This window comes from Alexandromys fortis, unplaced genomic scaffold (assembly GCF_014885135.2).
Source record: "Alexandromys fortis isolate MF-2015 unplaced genomic scaffold, M_Fortis_MF-2015_v1.1 scaffold_34, whole genome shotgun sequence".
In the NCBI taxonomy this organism is placed as follows: Eukaryota; Metazoa; Chordata; class Mammalia; order Rodentia; family Cricetidae; genus Alexandromys; species Alexandromys fortis.
In genome coordinates this window covers 2,944,710-2,968,326 of record NW_026067933.1, presented here as the reverse complement: position 1 = coordinate 2,968,326, position 23,617 = coordinate 2,944,710, and the positions used below count along the sequence as shown (strand labels likewise).

At 37.3% G+C, this 23,617-nt stretch overlaps 1 protein-coding gene across 5 annotated transcripts in view; it reads right to left on the bottom strand.

Annotated features, from left to right (window-relative positions):
* Positions 1-23,617, bottom strand: part of Cadps2 (calcium dependent secretion activator 2) — a 533,470-nt gene that overhangs the window by 258,171 nt on the left and 251,682 nt on the right. For all 5 annotated transcript variants that reach the window (XM_050145948.1, XM_050145944.1, XM_050145945.1 and 2 more), the window contains exon 7: positions 4,851-4,962. In XM_050145948.1, the coding sequence (XP_050001905.1) occupies positions 4,851-4,962 (112 nt within the window). The remainder of the gene's footprint in view (positions 1-4,850; positions 4,963-23,617) is intronic.

Genomic DNA, 23,617 nt, shown 5'->3' with positions numbered 1-23,617 from the left:
TTTTGTATCTGTGGAGGTTTCCTTTGTTTCCGAGTATATGGTCAATTTTTGAGAAGGTTCCATGAGCTGCAGAGAAGAAGGTATATTCTTTCCTATTTGGGTGGAGTGTTCTGTAGATGTCTGTTAGGTCCATTTGCTTCATTACCTCCAATAATTCTCTTAATTCTCTATTAGGTTTCTGTCTGATTGACCTGTCCATTGGAGAGAGAGGTGTGTTGAAGTCTCTACTACTAGTGTGTGTGGTTTTATGTCTGCCTTGAATTTTAGTAATATTTCTTTTACATAAGTGGGTGTTTTTATATTAGGGGCATAGATATTCAGGATTTAGATGTCATCCTGATGAATTGTTCCTGTTATGAGTATAAAATGACGCTCTCCATCTTCTCTGATTGATTTAAGTTTGAAGTCAACTTTGTTAGAAATTAGTATGGCCACACCCGCTTGTTTCTTAGGTCCATTTGCTTGATAAACCTTTTCCCATCCCTTTACTCTGAGTAGGTGCCTGTCTTTGTGGCTGAGATGTGTTTCTTGCAAACAGCAGAATGTTGGATCCTGTTTTCGTATCCAATCCCTTAGCCTGTGCCTTTTTATAGGTGAATTGAGACCATTAATATTAAGTGATATTAATGACCAGTGGTTGTTTACTCTGGTTATTCTTACTGTTTTTGGTAGTAGAGTTTGTGTGTGTTGGTGAAGGTTCGCTAGATTCCTGAGTTATTGTAGTCAGTGTTGGCAATGTTGGATTCCTTGGGTTGCGATTTTCCTTCTATTACTTTCTTTAGCACTGGATTTGTGGCTACGTATTGTTTAAATTTGTTCTTATCCTAGAATGTCTTATTTTCTCCATTGATAGTGAATACTAGCTTGGTTGGGTATAGAAGTTTGGGTTTGCATCCATGGTCTCTTATTTTTTGCAGTACATCTATCCAGGACCTTCTGGCTTTCATGGTTTCCATAGAGAAGTCAGGTGTAAGTTTGATCGGTTTACCATTATAAATTACTTGGCCTTTTTCCTTTGCAGCTCTTAATATTCTTTCTTTAACCTGTATATTTTGTGTTTTGATTATTATATGGCGAGGGGATGCTTTTCTTTGATCCAGTCTGTATGCTTCTTGGATATTCAAAGGAATTTCTCTCTTTAAGTTGGGAAAGTTTTCTTCCACAATTTTGTTAAATATATTTTCTGGGCCTTTGAGCTGTGATTCTTCCCCTTCTTCTATTCCTATTATTCTCAGGTTTGGTCTTTTTATTGTGTCCCATATTTCCTGAATGTTTTGTGATGAGAATTTGTTGGCTTTGCTGTTTTCTTTGATCAGTGCATTTATTTTCTCTATGGTGTCTTCAGAATCTGAGATTTTTTCTTCTATTTCTTGTATCCTATTGATTATGCTTGTTTCTGTAGGCTCTGCTCGTTGACCTAGATTTTCTGTATCCAGCTGGTCCCCAGTTTGTGTTTTCTTCCTTGCTTCCATTTCAGTTTTCAATTCTTGAACTGTTTCCATTACCTGTTTGTGGGTCTCATGTACGTATTTACTCAATTCTTCAAACTTTTTGTTATACTTCTCATCCATTTCTATAAAGGTGTTTTTTACATATTGTTTAAGGGACTCTATTGCTTTCATAAAGTCGATTTTTTCCACTTCTTCTGTGTTAGGGTGCTCAAGACCTTCTGTTGTAAGATCATTGGTTTCTGGTGCTTTCATGTTGTTTTTCAGATTATTGGGTGAATTTTTGCCTTGGCGCCTGCCCATCTCCTCCTATTGATGATCTCTAATTGGTCTTTTAAAACCAGATCAGGTTTCCCTGCTGGCCAGAGGCTCCTCTTGCAAAATGCCCTCGTTCTGTTTCCTGGCTCCTGCCAGGGGCCAAGATCCCTCTCACCCCTCAGAAGGGTCTTCAGGAACAGGACCCGGCTCCCTGTTTGCCAGGGACCTCGCCAACCAAAGGCCTACCTCTTTGATTTAATTGTCCTGGGGCGATCTGCTCTCGGTGTTGAGCTGGTCCCTGCCGCCTGCATTGCCTGCCACTGCGCCAGTACCTGCAGGTCCCAGCCGCTGCGCCAGCTGTGTCACCAGCTGCCCCCGTGCGTCAGTTCTGCCCGCCGCCGCTGTGCTGGTATTTTGTGATATAAATCTATTCTCCATCGTTGTCTTTTTTTGTTTTTGAAGTTAAATATTATACACATGTATAAGTAAATTTTATGTATACAAACAAGCTTTTCTTAGCTGGGCATGGTGGCGCATATCTTTATTCCCAGCACTTAAGAGGCAGGCAAATCTCTCAGAATTTGAGTTTCTGGACAGAGAGGGCTACACAGAAATACTCTGTCTCCAAAAAACCAGACCAGACCAAATCAAATCAAACCAAACCACCACTACAACAACAAAAGAACAAGCTTTTTTATGTAAATTTTTAATAATGTAAACAACAAATCTCACATCATATAAGTTAAGGTCTTTGTCTGAAAGGAGTTTTCTAAACCTAGATCAGTGCATAGATGATATCAGCATTGTCCTACTTTACAATGGTTACCTTCCATGGGCATATCTCATGTGTGCTCAGAACGTGACACATCTGAGGACCTCAAGTCTACAACAGGAATGAGGCATAGATATCTGAAATGAAAGCCAGCAAGCCAGATGTGACGGCAGATGGACAACAGCAAGAGGGTTATCATGTACAGAAGAAGGATCTGGAACCAGAGGTCAGCTCACCAAGCATGGTTTCTTTAGATTGGGTGTGTGTGCAAGTCACCAAGAAGACAGTCAATGTGCACTGCAGTCACCACTTCCCAGGTTGTGAATCTAAAGCAGGACACGACAGCCAGCATTTTAAACTAATATCCAGGGGCTGCTGATGTGGTTGCTCCAGGGCCACTATGAAGGCTTATCAGGCTAAGTAAGATGAAGAGTTGGCTTCTTCCTCCAAAAAGGTGGGATGTTAGGATGAGGGATGGAGAAACGGAGGGACCTCTCGATCACTGACTGACAACGCCTATATGGAATACTTCTTTATGATCGTGTAAATTGTGTGTTCTCTTTGTAGGCAGTTTCAGCATGTAAATCTGAAGCTCCGAGGAAGGAAAGTAACTCTGGCAGTCAGACACACAAACAATATCTGCAGTCTTCAAACTGACTTAGATCATTGGTAAAGACCAGACGTTTCCAACATGGACGCATGACTTGATAAGGGCCTCTGGGGCCATCAACAATGTCTTGAGACATTTCTGATTATTATATTCTGGTATTTATTGACTAGGGGACAAGGAGGACATTAATATCACAAAATGAAAGGGGCAGCACCCCATAATAAGTATTTTGCTTAAAAGATTAGAATACTAAAGTTGAGTAACTCAGAAAAATTATCTTATTTATGAAGGGTGTGCAAGTGTGATCTCAGATTTACAATTATATGGGAAAATATACTACATGTCTTCACCTTAAAAACTGATTAAATATGGTATTAATTATCTAAAAATGAATCAAAATACCCAGAGAATGACTTACAAAGTTAAGTTTCAAAGGCCTGCTCCTTAATACTGAGAAACAGTTACAGTAAGGAGATAAAGTAAATGGATATAATACTAGTTTAAGTGAAAAACTCTGATTCATAAATCCCTCAGATGAGATTACTCTCTGCGGATCTCCTGGTATATTACGCTACAGGCACCTTTACTGAAGGGATAAATGTGTGACTCTATGACTGCAAGAAGAAAACGTTCAGCTTAGCTGCCCTCAGCATGGAAAGAAGAAGCAACCTGGAACTGCAAGAATTCCAAGTGTGAGCGAGGTAGAAGAGGAATTAATAAACACGGAAAAGCCCCGGAGACGGCTGCTGCTGTTTGTCTATAGCTATACCTGCAAAAGTCATCCATAGTACCAATAAATAAATAAACAATAAGAGCTCTAAAGGCTTATGTTCTTGAAAATAGCGGTGATGGCCGTTTTCAGATCTGGGTTCATATACCAGAAAACAGTGCCATGCCTCAGAACATATCCACCTCATCAGATTGCAAATCACCTTCCACACTGGACTATGGTAAGTACTAGACTACTTAGCCCTTTAATGCCATGTGGAGAACACAGGGGTTATAAATATAATTCCAAATAAAAGGCAGCGAGTGTAGGGAAACACACTGATGCCGTGCTAAAAGCAATGCGAGGAAGCCCACATCCATGGGAGAGCAGCAGAGAGGGAAGAGAAATGCCCTATAGGAATGCCCTATAGAGGGATTCCAATTTGGTTAAGTGCTCCAGATTTAAACAGCAGGTGGGCTTGTTCATTAAAAAAACGGTCCTTCAACCCTTGAACAGAATCATCAAATGGGACTGACATTTCATCAGGAGGGACAAGGGGCCTGGGGTGGATGCTATTCAGCAACCAATAATGGAGTTGGTGATTCTGGGTTCATGTGTACCTCTTAGGCATCCAAAGCCTGTCACAATACTTTCTCATGTATACACAGTCATGATTAGTAGATTATAGCTGTAACATGGATTTATGGCAAATTACAAATAAGTAGTCTGATATACTTTAATTTGTTAAATTATTTTGTGTGTGCCTGGGTATGTGTACGCATGTGTGTGCATGAGGGCAAACGCATGCAATGGTGAGCCTTTGGAGGTTTTAGGACCAGCCATGTTTCATGTGGAGATTCACCATATGGGTAACAGGGATTGAACTCAGGCCATGAGGGTTGGTTCAGGTACTTTCAGCCACTGAATCATCTTGCTGTTCAGATTTTACATACTTCATGAACACAAATTTTACCTGAGAAATATTTGTCTATGTTCCTCTGAATCATGCTGATGCCATGATACCCTAGACAAGCAGGAACTAGAAAAACTCACCCTTCCCAGCTCCTTGTCTTCCAGGGCCAGGACCCCTGTGCTTTCTGTGAAGAGTTTCACTTTGACCACAGGCCGAGGATGGGTGGTGCTGAAATCACCTTGAGTTCCCCATCTGCAATAAAGTAAGAAAAAATGTCTTTAATATGCAGCATTAATTTCCCTCCTAGATAGACATGTCTCTGTAAAAGGCACATTAAGCAATGGAGACTCTTTTATGACTCAATGAGATTTTCATCTTTGTTTTTGTTTCTGACAGATGGCACCATCCAAAGGAAAATAACAGCAAGCTTTATAGCTTGTAATAGTTATTCAGCTGCTCAAAAATTAGCATACTGATCTACAAAATATGGGATGCTGTATGAATTTAGGTTAAGGAAAGGCACTATGGAAGTTTCTAGTGAAATCTATTATTTTATCAATTACAATGAACAATGCAACAGCATTTTTATGAATGGGGAAACGGCTATGGGTGTCTATGTGGGAAATGGCTTTACAGAAACCTGCTCTTACATAACATGGAACTTTACTCCCCCCACCTTTGGGAAGTCTTTACTAAATACTGCCTATCTTTATTGTTTGAAAAGTGAGGACAATTATGTTAGACCATTTCTTGATAGGACATTTTATAGCATCTTTCAAAAGGAATGAAATATGTTCCATAAAAATTTGAACAGTCTGTGGCTAATTTCCCAATACATTCTCCAAAGGATGGAAATAAGTCTGCTGACATCTGGCTTTTCAAATCATCATAACAAAATAACATGTTTTCTTGGCTTATCTTTTAATTAATGTCATCTTATCTTTATCACGCACCAATTCATCTGAGCTTATTGACAAACTCAATTGGCACACAGCTGAAATTAAAAAATCTTATCAGATTTCTTGAAATTCTGAGAGGTACCAGGTACGGAGACACAGCATGAACAAAACACCATAGAACAAAATGCCGCAAAAGAGAGAAAAAAAATTAAGGGTTTAACAAAATACAGATTCTGGTTAAAAATAAAACACTAAACCACGCCAATTTTCTTGTATGTGTCAAAAACAACCAATTTATCATTTTTATAAAGCTTAATATGTTTATATTATAACTCTCATTCAGAAAGTTAGTTAACTCTCAAAAACAAGTATGTTAAAAACTGAATAAATGTTATGTGTTTTTCTTCTATCAAAGCACTGAAAACTCTGCAAAAATGCATCCAACAGTAGAAGCTATTGCCATGACTGGAGAAATCAGCATTTATAGGAAAGTTGTTCCATTGAGACCAAAGTCACAGGCCAGAGAGAAGGGTTCAATCAGGGTGGAAAAGATGCCCACGCTCTATTTCAGACTTCTATAAAAAAGACATCAAGTTCTTATTTTGTTTGTATTTTTATTTTTGCCATTTTACTGAATTAAGTTGGTCTGTGGTAGAACAAAGGCAAAAAAGAATAAAATAAAATTAGAATAGAAATGAATTCTCACTGTATTGTGTAGAAGTACAAGTCTTGAGTTTAGCTGGGAAGTCTGGTTGGAAAATTTGGATTCTTATAACATATCTTCCTTAATTCTTTATCAATAGTTACAATTTCAAGGCTATCCTTGGATAATTTTGCTATGGCTAGGATTAAAAATTTATAACAGTCTTGGAGGCGTCTAATATTCTTCCATAAGAATTTATTCATCTTTTAAACAATTTCCATTTAACAACATTTCTTTAGATTTGTGTTTTGCTTTGGGAAGCCATAAATGCCAAACTAGATAAGAGGTAGGAGGAGATGGATGTCTTAAGGAAGCTGAGCTAGAAGAACACAGGCAATATGGAAGTAGAGAAGGGAGTTCTTGGAGTCAAAAGGTTCAACAGGGATGGGGTGGTGGAATAGAGGAGATCAGAGAGCAATGAGAAGATTAACCAAAGTGAAGGACCTATGGGTACCATACTGAAACCTACTACTTTGTAGGCTGATTATGTAAGTTAAAGACTATAACTGGAAGGGAGTTATACTTCATAGCTAAATAAACCTGCTCCTTGTACCAGGCATGGACACCTCTCTATAAATTTTTGGTCAGGGAAGCCTAGAAGTTCCCAGAATAATACAGGTTATTGTCTTATTGCCTTTTCTCTCAGTTGCCCACTGGAACTAGATGGACAAGACCCTATTGCCAAAGACACCATATACCTTGCTTGACAGATATAGATAAAACAAGCTAAAACTCATCTGGAAGATTCTCCCTGCCTGCTAGCTTTATAGTGCCCTGAGTGATGGTAGTTCAGCACTTTTTGGTAGATTGTCTTTAACAGATATCCCTTTTTTATCATATGCATACAAATAAATCAGAGTCAATAGATGCATACATGTATAAATAATATACATACCACTGATATTACATATATGTTACATAAAGGATATGTACATTATATATTATAAATATATAATATAGCATCAAATATGTGACATACAGAGGAGACATATAAAAATATATGTACACACATACAATCACAGGATGCATGGTGTTTGGTCAACAAGAAGCTGCATACAGGATGATGTTGCCACATAATCCAGAAATGCATCAGCTGTATAGAGTTTGTTTTAGTATTACTACATGATGTTTGCACAACAGAACTTGTCATTATTTCCAAAATGTATCCACCATATTAAGTCACACGTATACACACAGGTATATGTTGATCTTATCCCAATACCATGGTTACCTTTCAAACATTAAAATACAGAAATAATACTAGGCTAGTAACAGTGATGAGAGAGAGGATGTTTGGGGAGTCAGAAAAGGTGCCCATAAATTTAATATATTTCAGAATAAGCAATGATTAATATAAACACAAAGTGATACAACATATAAAAAAGGAATTATTAATCAAGATCATAGAACCTGGTATGAGTGATCTCAAACCAGTCTGATAATTAGGTTAGAGCCTGGTAGGCAATAAACATTATATTATAGGTCCCTGTGGTAATGTAGAAGAATAATCCCCACTAGTGATTTCTAAGAAAAAGGAAAGGGAATACTAAAGACCATTTTGTGAAATGAGAAAAGCAAATATAATGTGTTTTTAGGCTGGGAGGAGCTGAGAAGAAAGAATATCAGGAATTCTGATTATAACAGACCAGAAGACTGATGCTTTAATTCCACTGAAAATGTAGTTTTAAGGTCAGTGATATGGCTCACGAAGTCAAAGTGTTGCCACAGGAGCCTGAGGACCCAAGTTTAACCCTTGAAACCAACATAATGGTGTAAGGAGAGAACCAATTTATGAAAGCTGTCCTCTGAGTTCAATATATGTGCCATGGCAAGCCTCATCCTCTCTCACATCAAATAAAATAAAAATAAGAAGTACTAACAATGTGCAAATGTAAAGAGGGAGCAAATAGAATTCTACGGTACTTCTTAATGCTAGCAACTCACTATATAAGTAAAGATTAATATCGTCTTGATAACTTCTTCTATGAAAAATAAGAACAAGGACCTAGAGAGATGGCTCCATAGCTAAAGACAGGATTTTCCTTTCTAGAGGCCCTAAGTTTGATTCCCAGCACCCACATTCAAGGTCACAACTATGTATAATTACAGTTCCAGAGGATCTTAGGCTTTCTTCTGTCTCTGTAAGCACCAGGAACTCCTGTAGTGCACAGATACACATGCAAGCAAACAGTCATAAGCATAAAATGCAATATAAAAATTAAAAATAAAGTTAAGAATATATGTGCAATAAGAATATACTTATGATTCTAGAATAATGAATGAATTAAAATCCCATGTGTCCCACATCCCTTTGAAAAATGATTAGGAAGAGCCAAAAAGATAGTAAGTGTATCTTTAGTGTTCACTGATTCACTTCCCTATTTCCTACTCAACTGGCACTTTCCAACACTTTCAGCAATTGATATCAATATTTCTACTACTTTTTTAGTATTAAGTGATAAAGGAGTACATTGCACTTGCTATCAATTTGCTTGACTTAAAATACACTGCCCTTCTGTATTTGTATGGCTACCCTACTTATGAGGATTCAGACTTGAGTGTAAATCTTCAAATGAATTAAACATGTACAAAGCACCTTTACAAAGACAGCAGGACTTCCTGACTCTGAAAACACAGTTTAGTTCACACACCAACTGAAATAACTAACATTAATTATGCATTGGCTATTAAAGTATACTGGAGTTTTTATCTGGAGCCAAGATACATATTGCTACTTTTTCATTCAGTATTTATTCAATCAAATAATGCTACACATTAAATCTACTATACCATCCCATATAACAGCAAAGATTTGAGCACACTAAATGCCTACTATTATAGAGAGGTTATGTAAAATATGGGTATATTATGGAAGAATTTGTTACCAAATAATGATAGTTGTACAGAGGATGTAAAACCATGGAAAAGATGAAAAATTTAAGAAATAGGTTGTAAAAGCAAATGTGCTTCTCTTAATTCATGCAAAATAATACAAAGAACCAAAGCTCCTATCCTCTTGGCATTTAGAGGCTAGTAGACTGCACATGATAAATAGCTTGTTGACTACATATTGTAACATCTATTTCTCACCATCCCTGTCCTTCACTCTTAAGATCTGGCTATTTCCCGTGACCTGCAAATAGCTGCAGAACTAATTTACACCGGGGATCTGAAAGGTCCTCCAGTACCACTAACCTCAACGTTTGAAGTATGTTCAAAACTCATGAGCAGTAAAATGGTTGTATCAGAGTCATTCAAATTTCTTAATTAGAATTCATGTGATAAATATATAACAAATGCATGATTAAAAAACTAAGTATCAATCAAATGATCTTCTAGATATTTATGTTGATAACCTTAAACTAGTGCTGCTCCCATCACTGGTCAGAGAAGCTTCCTTTAGCAGTGGACAGTAGTTAATGCAGAGACTCAGAACTGCTCAAAGTGCTAAGAGTGACTGTTGAAAGTCCTAAACAGGACTTCTATATCACTCCTGCCAAGCTCACGAATGTCACTTAAAAAAAAAAAAAAAGAGTGGGGATCTTGTAAGGGCTGGTAGATGCAGAGGAGTGTCTTTCAATGCTGTTACTCAGATATGGCATGAACAATGTCATCAGAAACACTCTGCTGCGGTGGCTACAGACAAAAGGAAAAAAAATCAAAGTATGAATGTATATGAGCTGGGAAGAAAAAGGCAGAATGTTTGCAGGAGTAGCGGAAGAGAGGGTAATGGGCATAGATATGTTCACAGTGCATTGTGCATGTCTGAAACTGTAAAAAATAAAATGAATTTACAATGTTTAAAAAAAGGAAGGAGAAAAAACACAGTATTTAAATGTATGCGCAGCGAACACCTAGGTCTACTAGCAGCACTACAGAATCTCATGAAATCATTCCACCCACTGTTTTCTATGTACTTCCTGTTTATGCCTTTGAAAAAAACTAGTATAAAAACACTAGACTACCAGTCCAGTCATTTCGATTATGAACTTTATCATTCTGATAGCCTTCCATTAATAGAGATTCTATAAATATTGTTATATTTCTTTTGGAGGCTAGAGTAAACAGTTCATAGAAGGCTACCTGCAAAGATATACCTTGTCCAGGCCCTGTGCGCTCTCTGCTTCCTGCTATGAGCCAAATGGCTCTTTCCTCTCCCAAGCGACCTTGCTGTGGTGTTCTCCCTTGCCACAGGCCTGCAGCCAGAGGAAGCAGCTACTGGACTGACCACCCTGAACCATGAACACAAATAAAATCTTTTTCCTCTGAGCTGTTTTTTTTTTCCAGGAATTTGTTACAGTGATGAAAATTCTGAAACAATGATTGACAGAGTTTACAAAAATGTCTGATATCAATATCTATCATTAAATACCATAAGCAAATTTGAAAATTCCCTTTAGTGATATGAGGGTCAAGAAATACACAAAGCCAGACAGCTTTGGCAATGAATGAAATCATGGCAGAATTTTGTAGGCTACAAGACATTTGACATTTATTCTTCATATCACATGGTCAGGTGAATCACTTATACTACCCTATCTTTTCAAGAAAATAAAAAATATTATGGATGTACAATTATCAAAATAACAACCTCAATGAAATTAAGGACACAAACATCACAATATTGTTCTGGACAGTTTTACATAACCATGTGTGTGGAAAAAGTTAAATTGCTTTTTTAATAAAAATAATAGCTGCTATATTAATCTCTAGCCACAGAAGAGCACAGTAGTTTGAGGCAGGGCTAAACAGGGAAGAATTCAGAGACAGAATTTAGGCTTGGATGTAAACTCTCACTTGCAAAAAGGACAACCACTCTATCCTAATTCAATAATGTTCCATAGAATTTCACTGAGGCAGTCATGAAAGTAACTCATTTTAATACTCATTTAACACGTTAACACTTATTTAATTAATACAAGGGCACAGCACTTTTCTCATAGAAAATATGGAATGTGGACCATAGCTATTAGTATGTTTACAGTAGTGCTATGATTTTATCTCTACTGCCTGTACAAAATGGTATCTACTAAAAATAATAGTTTAAAACATTGTAATTTTACTAAGTCTCACTAAATGTTGATATTAAAATCTAGACCAAAAGTAAGCACAACAATGAGAGAGATTGGCTGCCAGCGAAGTATGAGACAAAGACTGGAAGAGGAAGGAAGGGAAGGAGGGCACGAGAAGGAGAGGAGAATCAGAAGGAGAGACAGAAAGAGGGAGAACAGAAATGAGAGAAGGCCAATAAAAGCATAATCTGGAAACAGGAAAGAGAATTATAAGTTGAGTATTATTTTTAATTTTAATGTACATTTGTATCCAATTAAAAAAACCTTCCTTTAGATCTGGCTCTGCCCCTCGCCCTAAAGGGCTGCTGTGGTCATGGTGTATCTTCACAGCCAAAACCCTAATTAAGACATGGGTGTACTGTGTGGTACACTGCAACACCCAATGTCACCGGTATAAGTAAAGAGGTACCTGAGGGATGGAGGAGAAAGACATTTTTTGTTATTGTTATTGTTGTTTGTTTGCTTTTTGGTTTTGATTGATTTGAGAAGGCTCTTTGGGGGATGCTTTAAGGTTGAGGGGAGGATGTGGAGGAACTGGCAGGTGAGTGGGATTGGGGTGCACGATGTGGAGTTTTGAGATAATCAATAAAAAATTGTTATAATAATCTAAAGAAATATAAGGCAAAAGGTCTACAAAAATAAAAAGCTTTCCTTTAAAAACAATTATCGTTCAAAATGTCAATATGATAAAAGTGTTTAATAGAACTAGGAAATAATGTTTAAGTAATGAATTATCATCCATCACTCTAGGCTTTTGACATGTCTTGAAAAACAGATGAAAACTTTATATAAGGGTAGACAGACAATACAAAGTTATTTCTTCAAACAGGACAGAGTGAAAAAAATTTGAATTCTATCTCCTATTTGGGAAGCAGAAAACTTTTGGGGGGGATGGTCAGGGCGGGTAACAATTACTTTCAGAAGGAAAGAAAGGCCCTACAGGCTTCTTTCTTTCCTTATTGTCTCTTAGATATTTTCCTTCCCCTTAAAGGAGATAGCTCCTATTCTGTTGCTCTCAAGATTGCAAAAGCCTCGGAATAATAGGATAAAATTGTCCTCTAATGTCTGTATTTCTCTTCAGAAGTATTCATGCCATTAAACCCCCACATCCAGCATGGAGACATCATTTACACTTGTATCATTTTCTTCTGGGAAAGACTAGCAAGTGCGTTAGCATAACGCTGGGAAAGATAGAAGACACAATCTCTTACAAGCATTTTCTGTTCTCTTTCTCATAGCAGGGCAGTTCAAAACATTAGCTTGAAGCATCTAATTTTAAAGAGAAAATTTGTCACATCCTGTATTACAGTTTTACTTGGCCAAGACAATACCAGAAAAGTATAACTTCTTGTAAGATGAAAACTAGGGCTTTTAAGAGTTTACATATAGAAAGACAATTTAAAGATTTGGTATCTAAGAGGAATCAATTAAATTGTACATTTCAAACACACACACATACACACACACATACACACACACACACACACACACACACACACACACATATATATATATATATATATATATATATATATATCCAGAATGAGACAAACAAAAAAATCACAGAAGCAAACAAGATACAATATATAGTGAGAGTGAGTGAGCCACCTACAAAACTTTAACAGTATATTTATATTATTACCAAACCTTCAACTTACAGGTTTATTTGAAAGAATCATCTTGGTTACTTCTAATTTTGAGTGTTTGTAAAAGCTAGCTATAATAAAAAATCCCTACAATTTAATTAAATCCCTACAAATTAAAATGCAATTTAATGTATATAGTATCTTTATCCCTTTAATATTTATTTTTGATATTATGATTATAATATTGTTGTCTTCCATTTCTTCTTTCCAAACCCTCCCATATACCCCTACCCACGTTCCTTCAAATCCACGGCCTTTTTTCACTAATTGTTATTGTATCTACATATGTATATACATATATATTCCTAAATATATTTTGAAAGATATAAAATTCTACAAAACAAAATAGACTCTATATTCTTAGGCTATAACTATCTCTAAGTAATCACTGTAGCTCATGCCACTAACAGGTTGGAGTGCCCACAAGCTACTAATTCCTTTTATCAGATGCTCTCCAACAATTCAGATCTGAACTGACAGGGGTAAAATGGACTAATATTGTTTGGGACAAGTCATAGGAGAATATCAAATACCTTGCTTAGTAGTTCCTTAACTTCAAGGACTTAAAGTCATATCTTCTTGTCAAAGGCTGACAGTAAAAGCAGACACCCCCCGAGCTCTCTAGTTGCTCCAGATATAACCATCTGCTCCATCCAGCTCTGGAGTAACAACATTGAAGGTTTAAAGGGGGCATACTTGGATGAATCACCTCCACATTTCCTTTCCAATTGTCTGCTGAGTGTCTCCCCAGAGATAACACAATTTTTACCTTTGTTTTCTTTTTTAAGTGATAGTGTCTTTGGATGCAATGATGAGAAGTTCCAACTGTACAGCGGGAGCTGAGAGCATCATAATTCCCTGAGTTCCATGAACATCCTGGCTTCCAGAAAGAGCCAAATTGCCTAGTATTATTTGTAAAGGATTCAAAGGGGGAAGACAGATAGAAATGTCAAGCAATCTGCCAGGCGAGATAACAAAGCCACTGAGGGTCAGCTGAGAGGGCTACTTGCACAGCTGCTGTTATACAGCTGCTTAGTGTGCTGCAGATGCTGCAGTGGGGGTCGCTAAGGCAGAGGCAAAGGGACGGGACCAGGTCCAGACAGAATAGGTGGATGGATGGACTGCGGACAAAAGACGGGCAGATAGCAATTTGGGTGGCCTGTGTCAATAGCAGGGACCAATTTGAGATAAGGAATCGCTTAGGACAACTGCGGGTTCCTTGTTTATGAGTCTCCTGGTACAAATGGAGGGAGAGTCAGAAGGTAGTAGGTAGGTCAGGGCTGCTATTCCCATAGTGGTACTAGGGATTCACCTCTTTATGAATTCGAGATAAGGGAGTCGAATGTTTTGCTTCATTTGGTATATCTGACAAGTACTTACTGATAAGGTTTTAATATCTCCGCATGCTCTTACTGTCCCAAATCACTTTGAAAAATTTACAAGGTGGTACCTTTTTGACTTCAGAGAACATGTCATTTATCTGTCTATTCATGTGGGTTGTACCAGTGGGAAATCAAGAGTTACTTTTTTTTTTTTTTTCAGATTCCCAATTCAGGCCATTCTTCCTCTTTTGGCTGGTATACTCAGAAATGAGATTTTATGTCTTTATTCATCTCTCTTTGGGTTGGGCTACTTAAACAATAAAAATAAAGGGCTTAGTTTTAGTAAGGTGGAGATGATGTTAAAATCCACAGAATGAGTGCAGGGCCAAGACAAGTAGCAAAACCACAGCCAAACAAAATGGCAAATTCACACAGGTAAAATGTGTCACTAAGCCCAGAACACAGCACAGACTGCAGTGAGCCAGCAATCAGAAAGGTGAGACCTAAGTAAGGCATCTAAGGAATTAATAAACCAGGGCAAAGTCACACAGGAATACAGAGCCAAGTTAATGGGAGAAGCAGATTAGACAACTCTATGATGGCCTTTATTTAACCTTAAACTGGGATAACCAGTCCCTAACAATCAGCTTCTATTCTGTAGTGAGGGAGCAGAGGACCTGCTGCTTGGGCTTGAATAACCTTCATGGATGGTTCTTTGTCATCAAACCCCAGCAGCTCTTTTCTTTCCCTCAGAGTTTACAGTACTGAGAAATGCTAAGGAAATCTGTATTTATTAAAAACAAACAAACAAACAAACAACATCAACCCCCCCCCCCATATACTTACTGGAGTCTGTGGGAAAAGAAGAAAGAGAAGCAAGACAGTCAGATGCAAATATCTATCTTTCTTTGTGTGATATACTTCTACCACCATACTCAGCTGCCCACAAACACCTCACTCACAAGGCTCTAGCCACTGAACATCTACTCTTGCCTCTTCTTCACTGACAGTGCTCAATCCCTACCCCATCAACTGCAGGCTAAATACTTGTAATTCTGCTCAGAACTCCAAGGTTACTTTCTCTTTTAGAAAGATATTAACCATCTCTACCTGCTCCACAGGATAAAACTCTGAATGCATTATTTTCTTAGATATTTGCTAAGATTTTTTTTCCAAAGCAGTTACCCAGTTTGTGATTATATGTTATTGGTATTTAGTTTTACTGGCTATTTCATACTGTATGTAAGAAGCTATTTTTTACAAGCTAACATTAGTGAACATTTCAAACTCAGTAGGGTACATGATACAGAGCAGATCTCAACAATTTGATGAATGAAAAAATAACAAATGACAGCATACACCTTATTTCTAATCAATTCATAAAGAGACTATCAATCAATATACAGAAAATGTATGAGTATAACCTAATATTACAAAGAATGCTAAAGAACAGAACCCAAATTGGCCAAATTTATAGCAAGCTTTCAATATCACCAGTCCAGTGACTGCCTCTCTTTAAAAGTTAGAGGGGACTTGAGAGGCCAGCCCCAAACATAGGAGAAGTGGGGTTTTATACAACCCCAAACTGCAAACCTTGGGGGTTTCCAAGGGTTGAGGACTTCCAGGGTAAATTTTGGTTACATAGGAACTTGGCAGAGCATCTTATCTTATGAGGATGGAGGTCAGGATATGATTGGAGTGTACGGTGTGGAACATGTAAAATTTCAGACACTTAATTTTTACAGTAAGCAGAAACAAATTTACTTTGACCATGCAACAAGATAGCTACTGATCTTAAAATGGAGTCTGGCTGATTCATTACTAAGCCGAGTGCATAAAAGAACTTTATCAAGGGGAATTATTGTAGTCAATGGCAAAAGGTATTATTGTGTAACTATTAGAAAAAAGTACCATAATCATAAGTGTGCATCATTACAGAGGGTAGAAGAAGACAGTGTAATGAGGGCTGTAACTCAAGGAAGCCTGAGTTTTCTTGACAGTGTACTCAACTGTGCTAAACACAGAATAGGAACTGTGTAGTGTCAGGAACTGTTCTCATTAAAAAAAACTACCATACTGGAAAATCGCACAGGCTCTTCAAATGAGACCGTCACTGATAAACACCAATAAACAAAAAAGCATGTGAAATACTTTAGATTCACATTTCCTTATAAAGAATGTAAACAGCTCAAGGGAGGGAAGGCTCTCAATATGAGAAAACAGTTTGTTCCAAATTAGTCTACATTTTAAAACATGTACTTAGATTTAAATGAAATCCAATATGATATTAGCATGTATACAGTGGTTCATAAAGATTTCATGACTTAAGTGAATATCTATACATCAGAACTATCAGAGTTGACAAATAGAAAAGGATTTAAAAGTTTAAAAAGCATTTACCCAAGACCATTTGCTTCTGGCCCACTCTCTCTGTCCAAGGTCAAATAAAAAGAAGGCTAATTTCCTTGAAGCAATTTTTTTTCTAGATACTTTTTTCAGTGGGCAATATGTTTTTAAAATAAACTAGCAATTTTTTTTAAAAAAATGCTTGGAATGCTTAAACTTATTTTTTGAGATTTTCTGGGAGTGCTTTAGAAATCAGTTTGATTTTTTTCACTAGTCTTTTTGGGTTCACTTTTTAGTATCCATTTCATTTTTCAGGAATTATTATCGAACACATCACATGAATTAAATGGTCTGTCAGCTTAAGCATCAGCCATGGTTTTCTCTAGAGATGAATTTCTTCCAGTTTACTGATTTATTCACTAAGAAATTCTACTCAAACTTAAAAACAAATAAGAATACCCAAATTGGGAGATGCAGACAGGAACAGCACATAGCAGACCAAGAGGTGAGTGATTAGCCCCACAGCTGGACAGCCCAATCTTGAGGCCCTAGACCTCAGGGCAAAAGCCCAGATCCCTCCCCCACCTGCCTCAGCTGTACTAGCCCGCCAGCAGGCAAGCCTTCCTTAGGAAGGCTGCCCCAACACCCTGTAATCTACAAGTCCCACTCAGACCCGAAACCCACCCATCCCTGAAGATCTCCGCAGCTCTCTTCGACAGAGACAGCAACCCCAATGATTAGTCCAAAAGAGGATTCCCTGAGACAGAGACACTGACTGCAAGGATCAGACCAAGAGACAAAGACATTGCCTGCACAATAGGAGGAAGAGACAGGTAGGCAAGAATACAATCAACAACATAAAGAGCAATATGGCAACACAAGAACTAGTAGTCCTACAACAGGAAGACCTGGACATCAAGCACAGAAGAAGCAGAGCAGAAGAAAACGACCTTAAATACAACTTTATGAAGATGATAGAGAGCCTCAAAGAGGAAATAAAAGACCCTTAAAGAAATGGAGGAAAACACAAACAAAAAATTGGAAGAAGTCAATAAATCTCTTAAAGAAAGCCAAAAATAAAATTCAAAAGTTAAACAGTAGAGTAAACAGTTCAAGACTTGAAAATCTAAAGAGAGGCAATAAAGAAAACACAAACTGAGGGAATTCTGGAAAAAGAAAAGCTGAATAAATGAACAGGAACTACAGATACACACATAATGATCCAAATACAGAGATGAAAGAAAGAATTTCAGGAATTGAAGATACGATAAATAGAAGAAAAGAAGAAATAGATTCGTCAATCACAAAAAAATGAAAAATCAAAAAAAAAAAATCTTAACACAAAACATCCAGGAAAACTGGGACAATGAAAAAAACCAAACCTAAGAATAATGGGGATAGAAAAAGGAGAACTCCAGCTCAAAGTCATAAAAAATATATTCAATAAAATCATAGAAGAAAACTTTCCCAGCCTAAAGAAGACATGCCTATGAAGGTACAAGAAACTTACAGAACACCAACTAGACTGAACCAAAAATAAGTCCTTTTACCACATAATAATCAAAACACTAAGCATACAGAATAAAGAAAGAATATTAAGAGCTGCAAAGGAAAAAGGCCAAGAAACATATAAAGGAAGACCTATCAGAATTACACCTGACTTCTCAATGGAAACTCTGATACTAAGAGACCACAGATACAAGGCCAAGCTACTACATCCAGCAAAGCTTTTAATCAACATAGAGAGAGAAAACAAGATATTCTATATGAACCACGTTTAAACAGTACATATCCACAAATCTAGCCTTATAGAAAATACTAGAAGTAAAAACGGCAAGCCAAGGAAGTTAGTTTAACCCACAAAAACACAAACGACAGATAACCTCACACAGACAAACCCCAAAAGAAAGGAAACACACACACACACAAAAGAAACACACAAACACCACACTGAAAAATAACAGGAATTAACAATCACTGGTCGTTAATATCTCTTAATATCAATGGATTCAATCCACCTATAAAAACACACAGGCTAGGGGCTGGAGAGATGGCTCGGCGGCAGTTAAGAGCATTACCTGCTCTTCCAAAGGTCCTGAGTTCAATTCCCAGCAACCACATGGTGGCTCACAACCATTTGTAATGAGGTTTGGTGCCCTCTTCTGGCCTTCGGGCATACATGTAGACAGAATATTGTATACATAATAAATAAATATTTTTTAAAAAAACACATACAGGTTAACAGAATGGATACAAAAACAGGATCTATCTTTCTGCTGCATACAAGAAATACACCTCAACCTCAAAGGCAGGCATTGCCTTAGAAAAGGGGTTCGCAAAAAGTTTTCCCATCAAATGGATCTAAGAAACAAAAGGGTGTAGCTATCCTAATATCTAACAAAATAGACTTCAAACTATAATCAATCAACAGGAATGAAGAAGGACACCTGGCACTCATCACAAGAAAAATCCTCCAAAATGAAGTCTCAGTTCTGAACATCTATGCCCCAAATACAAGAGCACCCACATATGTAAAAGAAACATTACTATGGCTGAAATCATACATCAAACTCCACACACTAATAGTATGAGACTTCAACACCCCACTCTCGCCAATGGACAGGTCTGCCAGAGAGAAATAAGAGAACTAATATTTGTCATGACTCAAGTACACTTAACAAGATATTTTTAGAACATTTTATCCAAACACAAAAGAATAAACCATCTCAGTACCTCATGGAAGCTTCTTTAAAATCAACCACATACTAATTAACAAAGCAAACCTCAACAGATTAAAAAAAAAATAGAATAACCTCCTGAATCTTATCGGATCACCAACAACTACACTAATTGCAGAAAGTCTACAAACTCACAGAAACTGAATAATGTTCAATTGAATCACCTCTGGGTAAAAGAAGAAATAAGGAAAGAAATAAAGATTTTCTAGAAGTCAATGAAAAATGAACACATAACATACCCAAACCTATGGGGCACTATGAAAGCAGTGCTAAGAGGAAATTTCATAGCACTAAGTGCTTACAAAAAGAAAGTAGAGAAATTTCACACCAGAGACTTAATAGCACACCTAAAAGCTCTAGAACAAAAAGAATCAGACTCAACCAGAATGAGTAGGTGACAGGAAAATTTCAAACTGAGAACTGAAATCAATAAAATGGAAACAAAGAAAATAATACAAAGAATCAATGAAACAAAAAGAAGGTTCATTGAGAAAATCAACAAAATAGACAAACCCTTCTCCAAACACTGAAATCAATAAAATGGAAACAAAGAAAATAATACAAAGAATCAATGAAACAAAAAGAAGGTTCATTGAGAAAAATCAACAAAATAGACAAACCCTTCTCCAAACTAACCAAAAGGCGAGAGAGAATATCAAAATTAACAAAATCAAAACTTAACAATAGACACTAAAGAAATCCATAAAATCACTAGATTATATATACTTTGAAAACCTGTACTCCACAAAGTTAGAAAATCTAAAAAAAAAATGTATAATTTTCTGGATAGGTACCACATACCAAAATTAAAACAAAACCAGAGAAGCAACTTAAATGGATCTATAATTCCTAAGGAAAAAGGAGCAGTCATCAAAAGTATCCCAACCAGAAAGTATCCCAACCAGAAAAATCCCAGGACTTTTGTGATGGTTTCAGCAGAACTTCAAAGAAGAACTAATACCAATACTCCTGAAATTGTTCTGTACAATAAAAACAGAAGAAACACGCCAAACTCTTTTGATGAGGCTACAATTACTGATACCCAAACCACACAAAGATTCAACTAAAAAAAAATTACAGGTTAATCTCCCTCATAAACATTGATGCAAAAATACTCAATAAAATACCAGCAAATNCATGATCAAGTTGGCTTCATCCCAGAGATACAGGGATACAGGGATGCTTCAACATACAAAAATCTGTCCATGTAAATCACCATATGAAAAAAACTGAAAGTGGGGCTGGAGAGATGGCTCAGAGGTAAAGAGCATTGCCTGCCCTTCCAAAGGTCCTGAGTTCAATTCCCAGCAACCACATGGTGTCTCACAACCATCTGTAATGGGGTCTGGTGCCCTCTTCTGGCCTGCAGGTATACACACAAACAGAATATTGTATACATAGTAAATAAATATTAAAAAAAACTGAAAGAAAAAATATGATCATATCATTAGATACTGAAAAAGCATATATCAAAATTCAATACCCATTCATGATAAAGGTCTTGGAGAAATCAGGGATGCAAGGAATGTGTTTAAACATAATAAAAAGCAATATAGAGCAAACCGAGAGCCAACATCAAATTCAATGGAGAGAAACGCAAGGAGATTCCTCCATTAAAATCAGGAACATGACAATGCATCCCTCTTTCTCCAGATCATCTATTCAATACAGTACTTGAAGATCTAGCTAGAAGAGTAAGACAACAAAAGGAGATCAAGGGAATACAAATTGGAAAAGAAGAAATCAAGCTTTCACTATTTGCAGTAGATATGATAGTTTACATAAGTGACCCAAAAAATTCTACCAGGGAACTCCTAAAATTGATAAACACTTTCAGTAATGTAATAGGATACAAGATCAACTTAAAAAATCAGTAGCCCGCCTATATATAAATGATAACAGAGCTGAGAAAGAAATCAGAGAAACATCACCCTTTAACAATAGCACCAAATCACATCTTGGTATAACACTAACCAAAAATTGAAAGACCTGTATGACAAGGACTTTAAGCCTTTGAAGAAAGAAATTGAAAAAGATATCGGAAAATGAAAAGATCTCTTATGCTTTTGGATAGGTAGGATCAATATAATAAAAATGGCAATCTTACCCAAAGCAATCTACAGATTCAATGTAATCACCATCAAAATCAAAACTCAAAACTCAAGTCCAAGTGGATTAAAGACCTCAACATAAATCCAGCCAAACTTAACCTCACAGAAGAGAAGAGAAAGTGAGAAGTACCCTTAAATGCACTGGCACAGGAGACTACCTTATAAATATAACACCAGTGGCAGAGACACTGAAAGCAACAATAAATACATGGGACCTCCTGAAACCGAGAAGCTTTGTAAGTCAAAGGACGCATCCAATAAGACAAAACGCAGCCTACAGAATGGTAAAATATTTTCACCAACCCCACATCCTATTGATATTCTGCTATACTCATATATCAGTTCCTAGCCCAATTGTCACCAGAGGGGCATCATCCAGCAACCAATGAAGGCAGTTGCAGAGACCCACAGTCAAACACTAGGGAGAGCCAGGAGAACCCCATAGGAGAGGGTAAGGAAGGATTATAGGTACCAGAGGAATTAAAAACATCACAAGAACATGGACCACTGAATCAACTAAGCAGCGCTCATGAAGGCTCACAGAAACTGAAGCAACAACACAGCCCCTGTATGGATCTGAGCTAGGTCTGCCGCATGTATGTTGTGGTTGCATAGCTGGGTGTTCTTGCGGGACTCCCAACAGTGGGAGTGGGAGGTATCTCTGACTCTTTTGCCTGCCCTTGGGATACTTTTTATCTGACTGGGTTGCCATAGACAGCTATGATACAATAGTCTGTGCCCAGTCTTATTGCATCTTGTTAGGCCATGTTTGGTGGATATTCCTGGGAGACCTGCTTTTTTTTTTTTTTTTTTTTTTTCTGATGGGAAACAGAGGAGGAGTTGATACAGGGGAGAGGGATGAGACGGGACTGTGGGGAGGGGAGGGAGAAAAAAGACAAAGTTTTAGTTAGGGTTTCTACTGTTGTAATACACACCATGACTAAAAGCAACTTAAGGAAGAAAGTCTTGATTTGATCTTACAGCTTGTAGTCCATCATTCAGGGAACTCGGGGTAGGATCTCAAGGCGGGAACCTGGAGGAACTGGTACAGAGGCCATGGAGGAGCACAGCTCTCTACTATGGCTTGCTCTGCCTGCTTTCTTATTCCACTCAGGACCACCATGCAAGAGCGGCAACCACTCACAGGGGCAGGCCCCATCATATCAATTAAAGAAGATGCCCCACAAGCCTGCCTATAGGCCAAGCTGGTGGTCTCTACCATTTCCTTAATTGACTTTCCTTCTTCTCAAATGATTTAGCTTGTGTCAAGGTGAGAAAACAAAGCAACAAAACTAAACTTAAACTTAAAAGCCAGAACAGGTATAATGTATAAATAACACATTTTTTTAAAAGATAACTCCATTTGTGCCATTTGACCATGAAAATTGCATATGTTTGCAGAGAGTTTTAGCTATTGCTTGTTAGTACTTATTTACATAAACCACACTGAAAAGCAAGCCATGGAGGTGGAAATATTTTAAGTGTAGACACACACAGTTGTATCTTGGGTTAAATAAAAAAAAAAATCCTACGTATGTTTCAAAGATGTCTGTTTGGGACAATGTACCCTATTAAAATGGTACTATAATAGCTTTAGCAATGTTAAAATTCCATCTTACATTTAGGAAGTGTTTCCCACGCACACCAAAAATCTCCATGCGAATTCAGAGGAGTTTGTATAACCTACACTGCTTCTGCTGCTGTAATAATGTTCCACATGGGTAAGATAGGATATAATGTTGCAATATTTAGAATGGGTGGAAGAAAATTTATGCCATAGAAAGTGGATGATGTGATGTAACATAGACTACGTTTAGCTAGGTAGTGGGTTGAGACAGTAATAAGGAGCTACTGGCTGCTATCAAGTACATTTAGAATACTCCAGTTTACCTCTTCCATGATAAAAGGTCGCAAAGTGTAAGACAATGGTTTTATGTGCATATCTATTTTTTTTTCATCTTTTTTTTGTTGAGAATAAGAAAAAAAAGTTTCCGCCTCCTCCCAGTCTCCCATTTCCCTCCCCCTCCCCCCACTCCTCTCCCCCTCCCCCACTCCTCTCCCCCTCCCTCT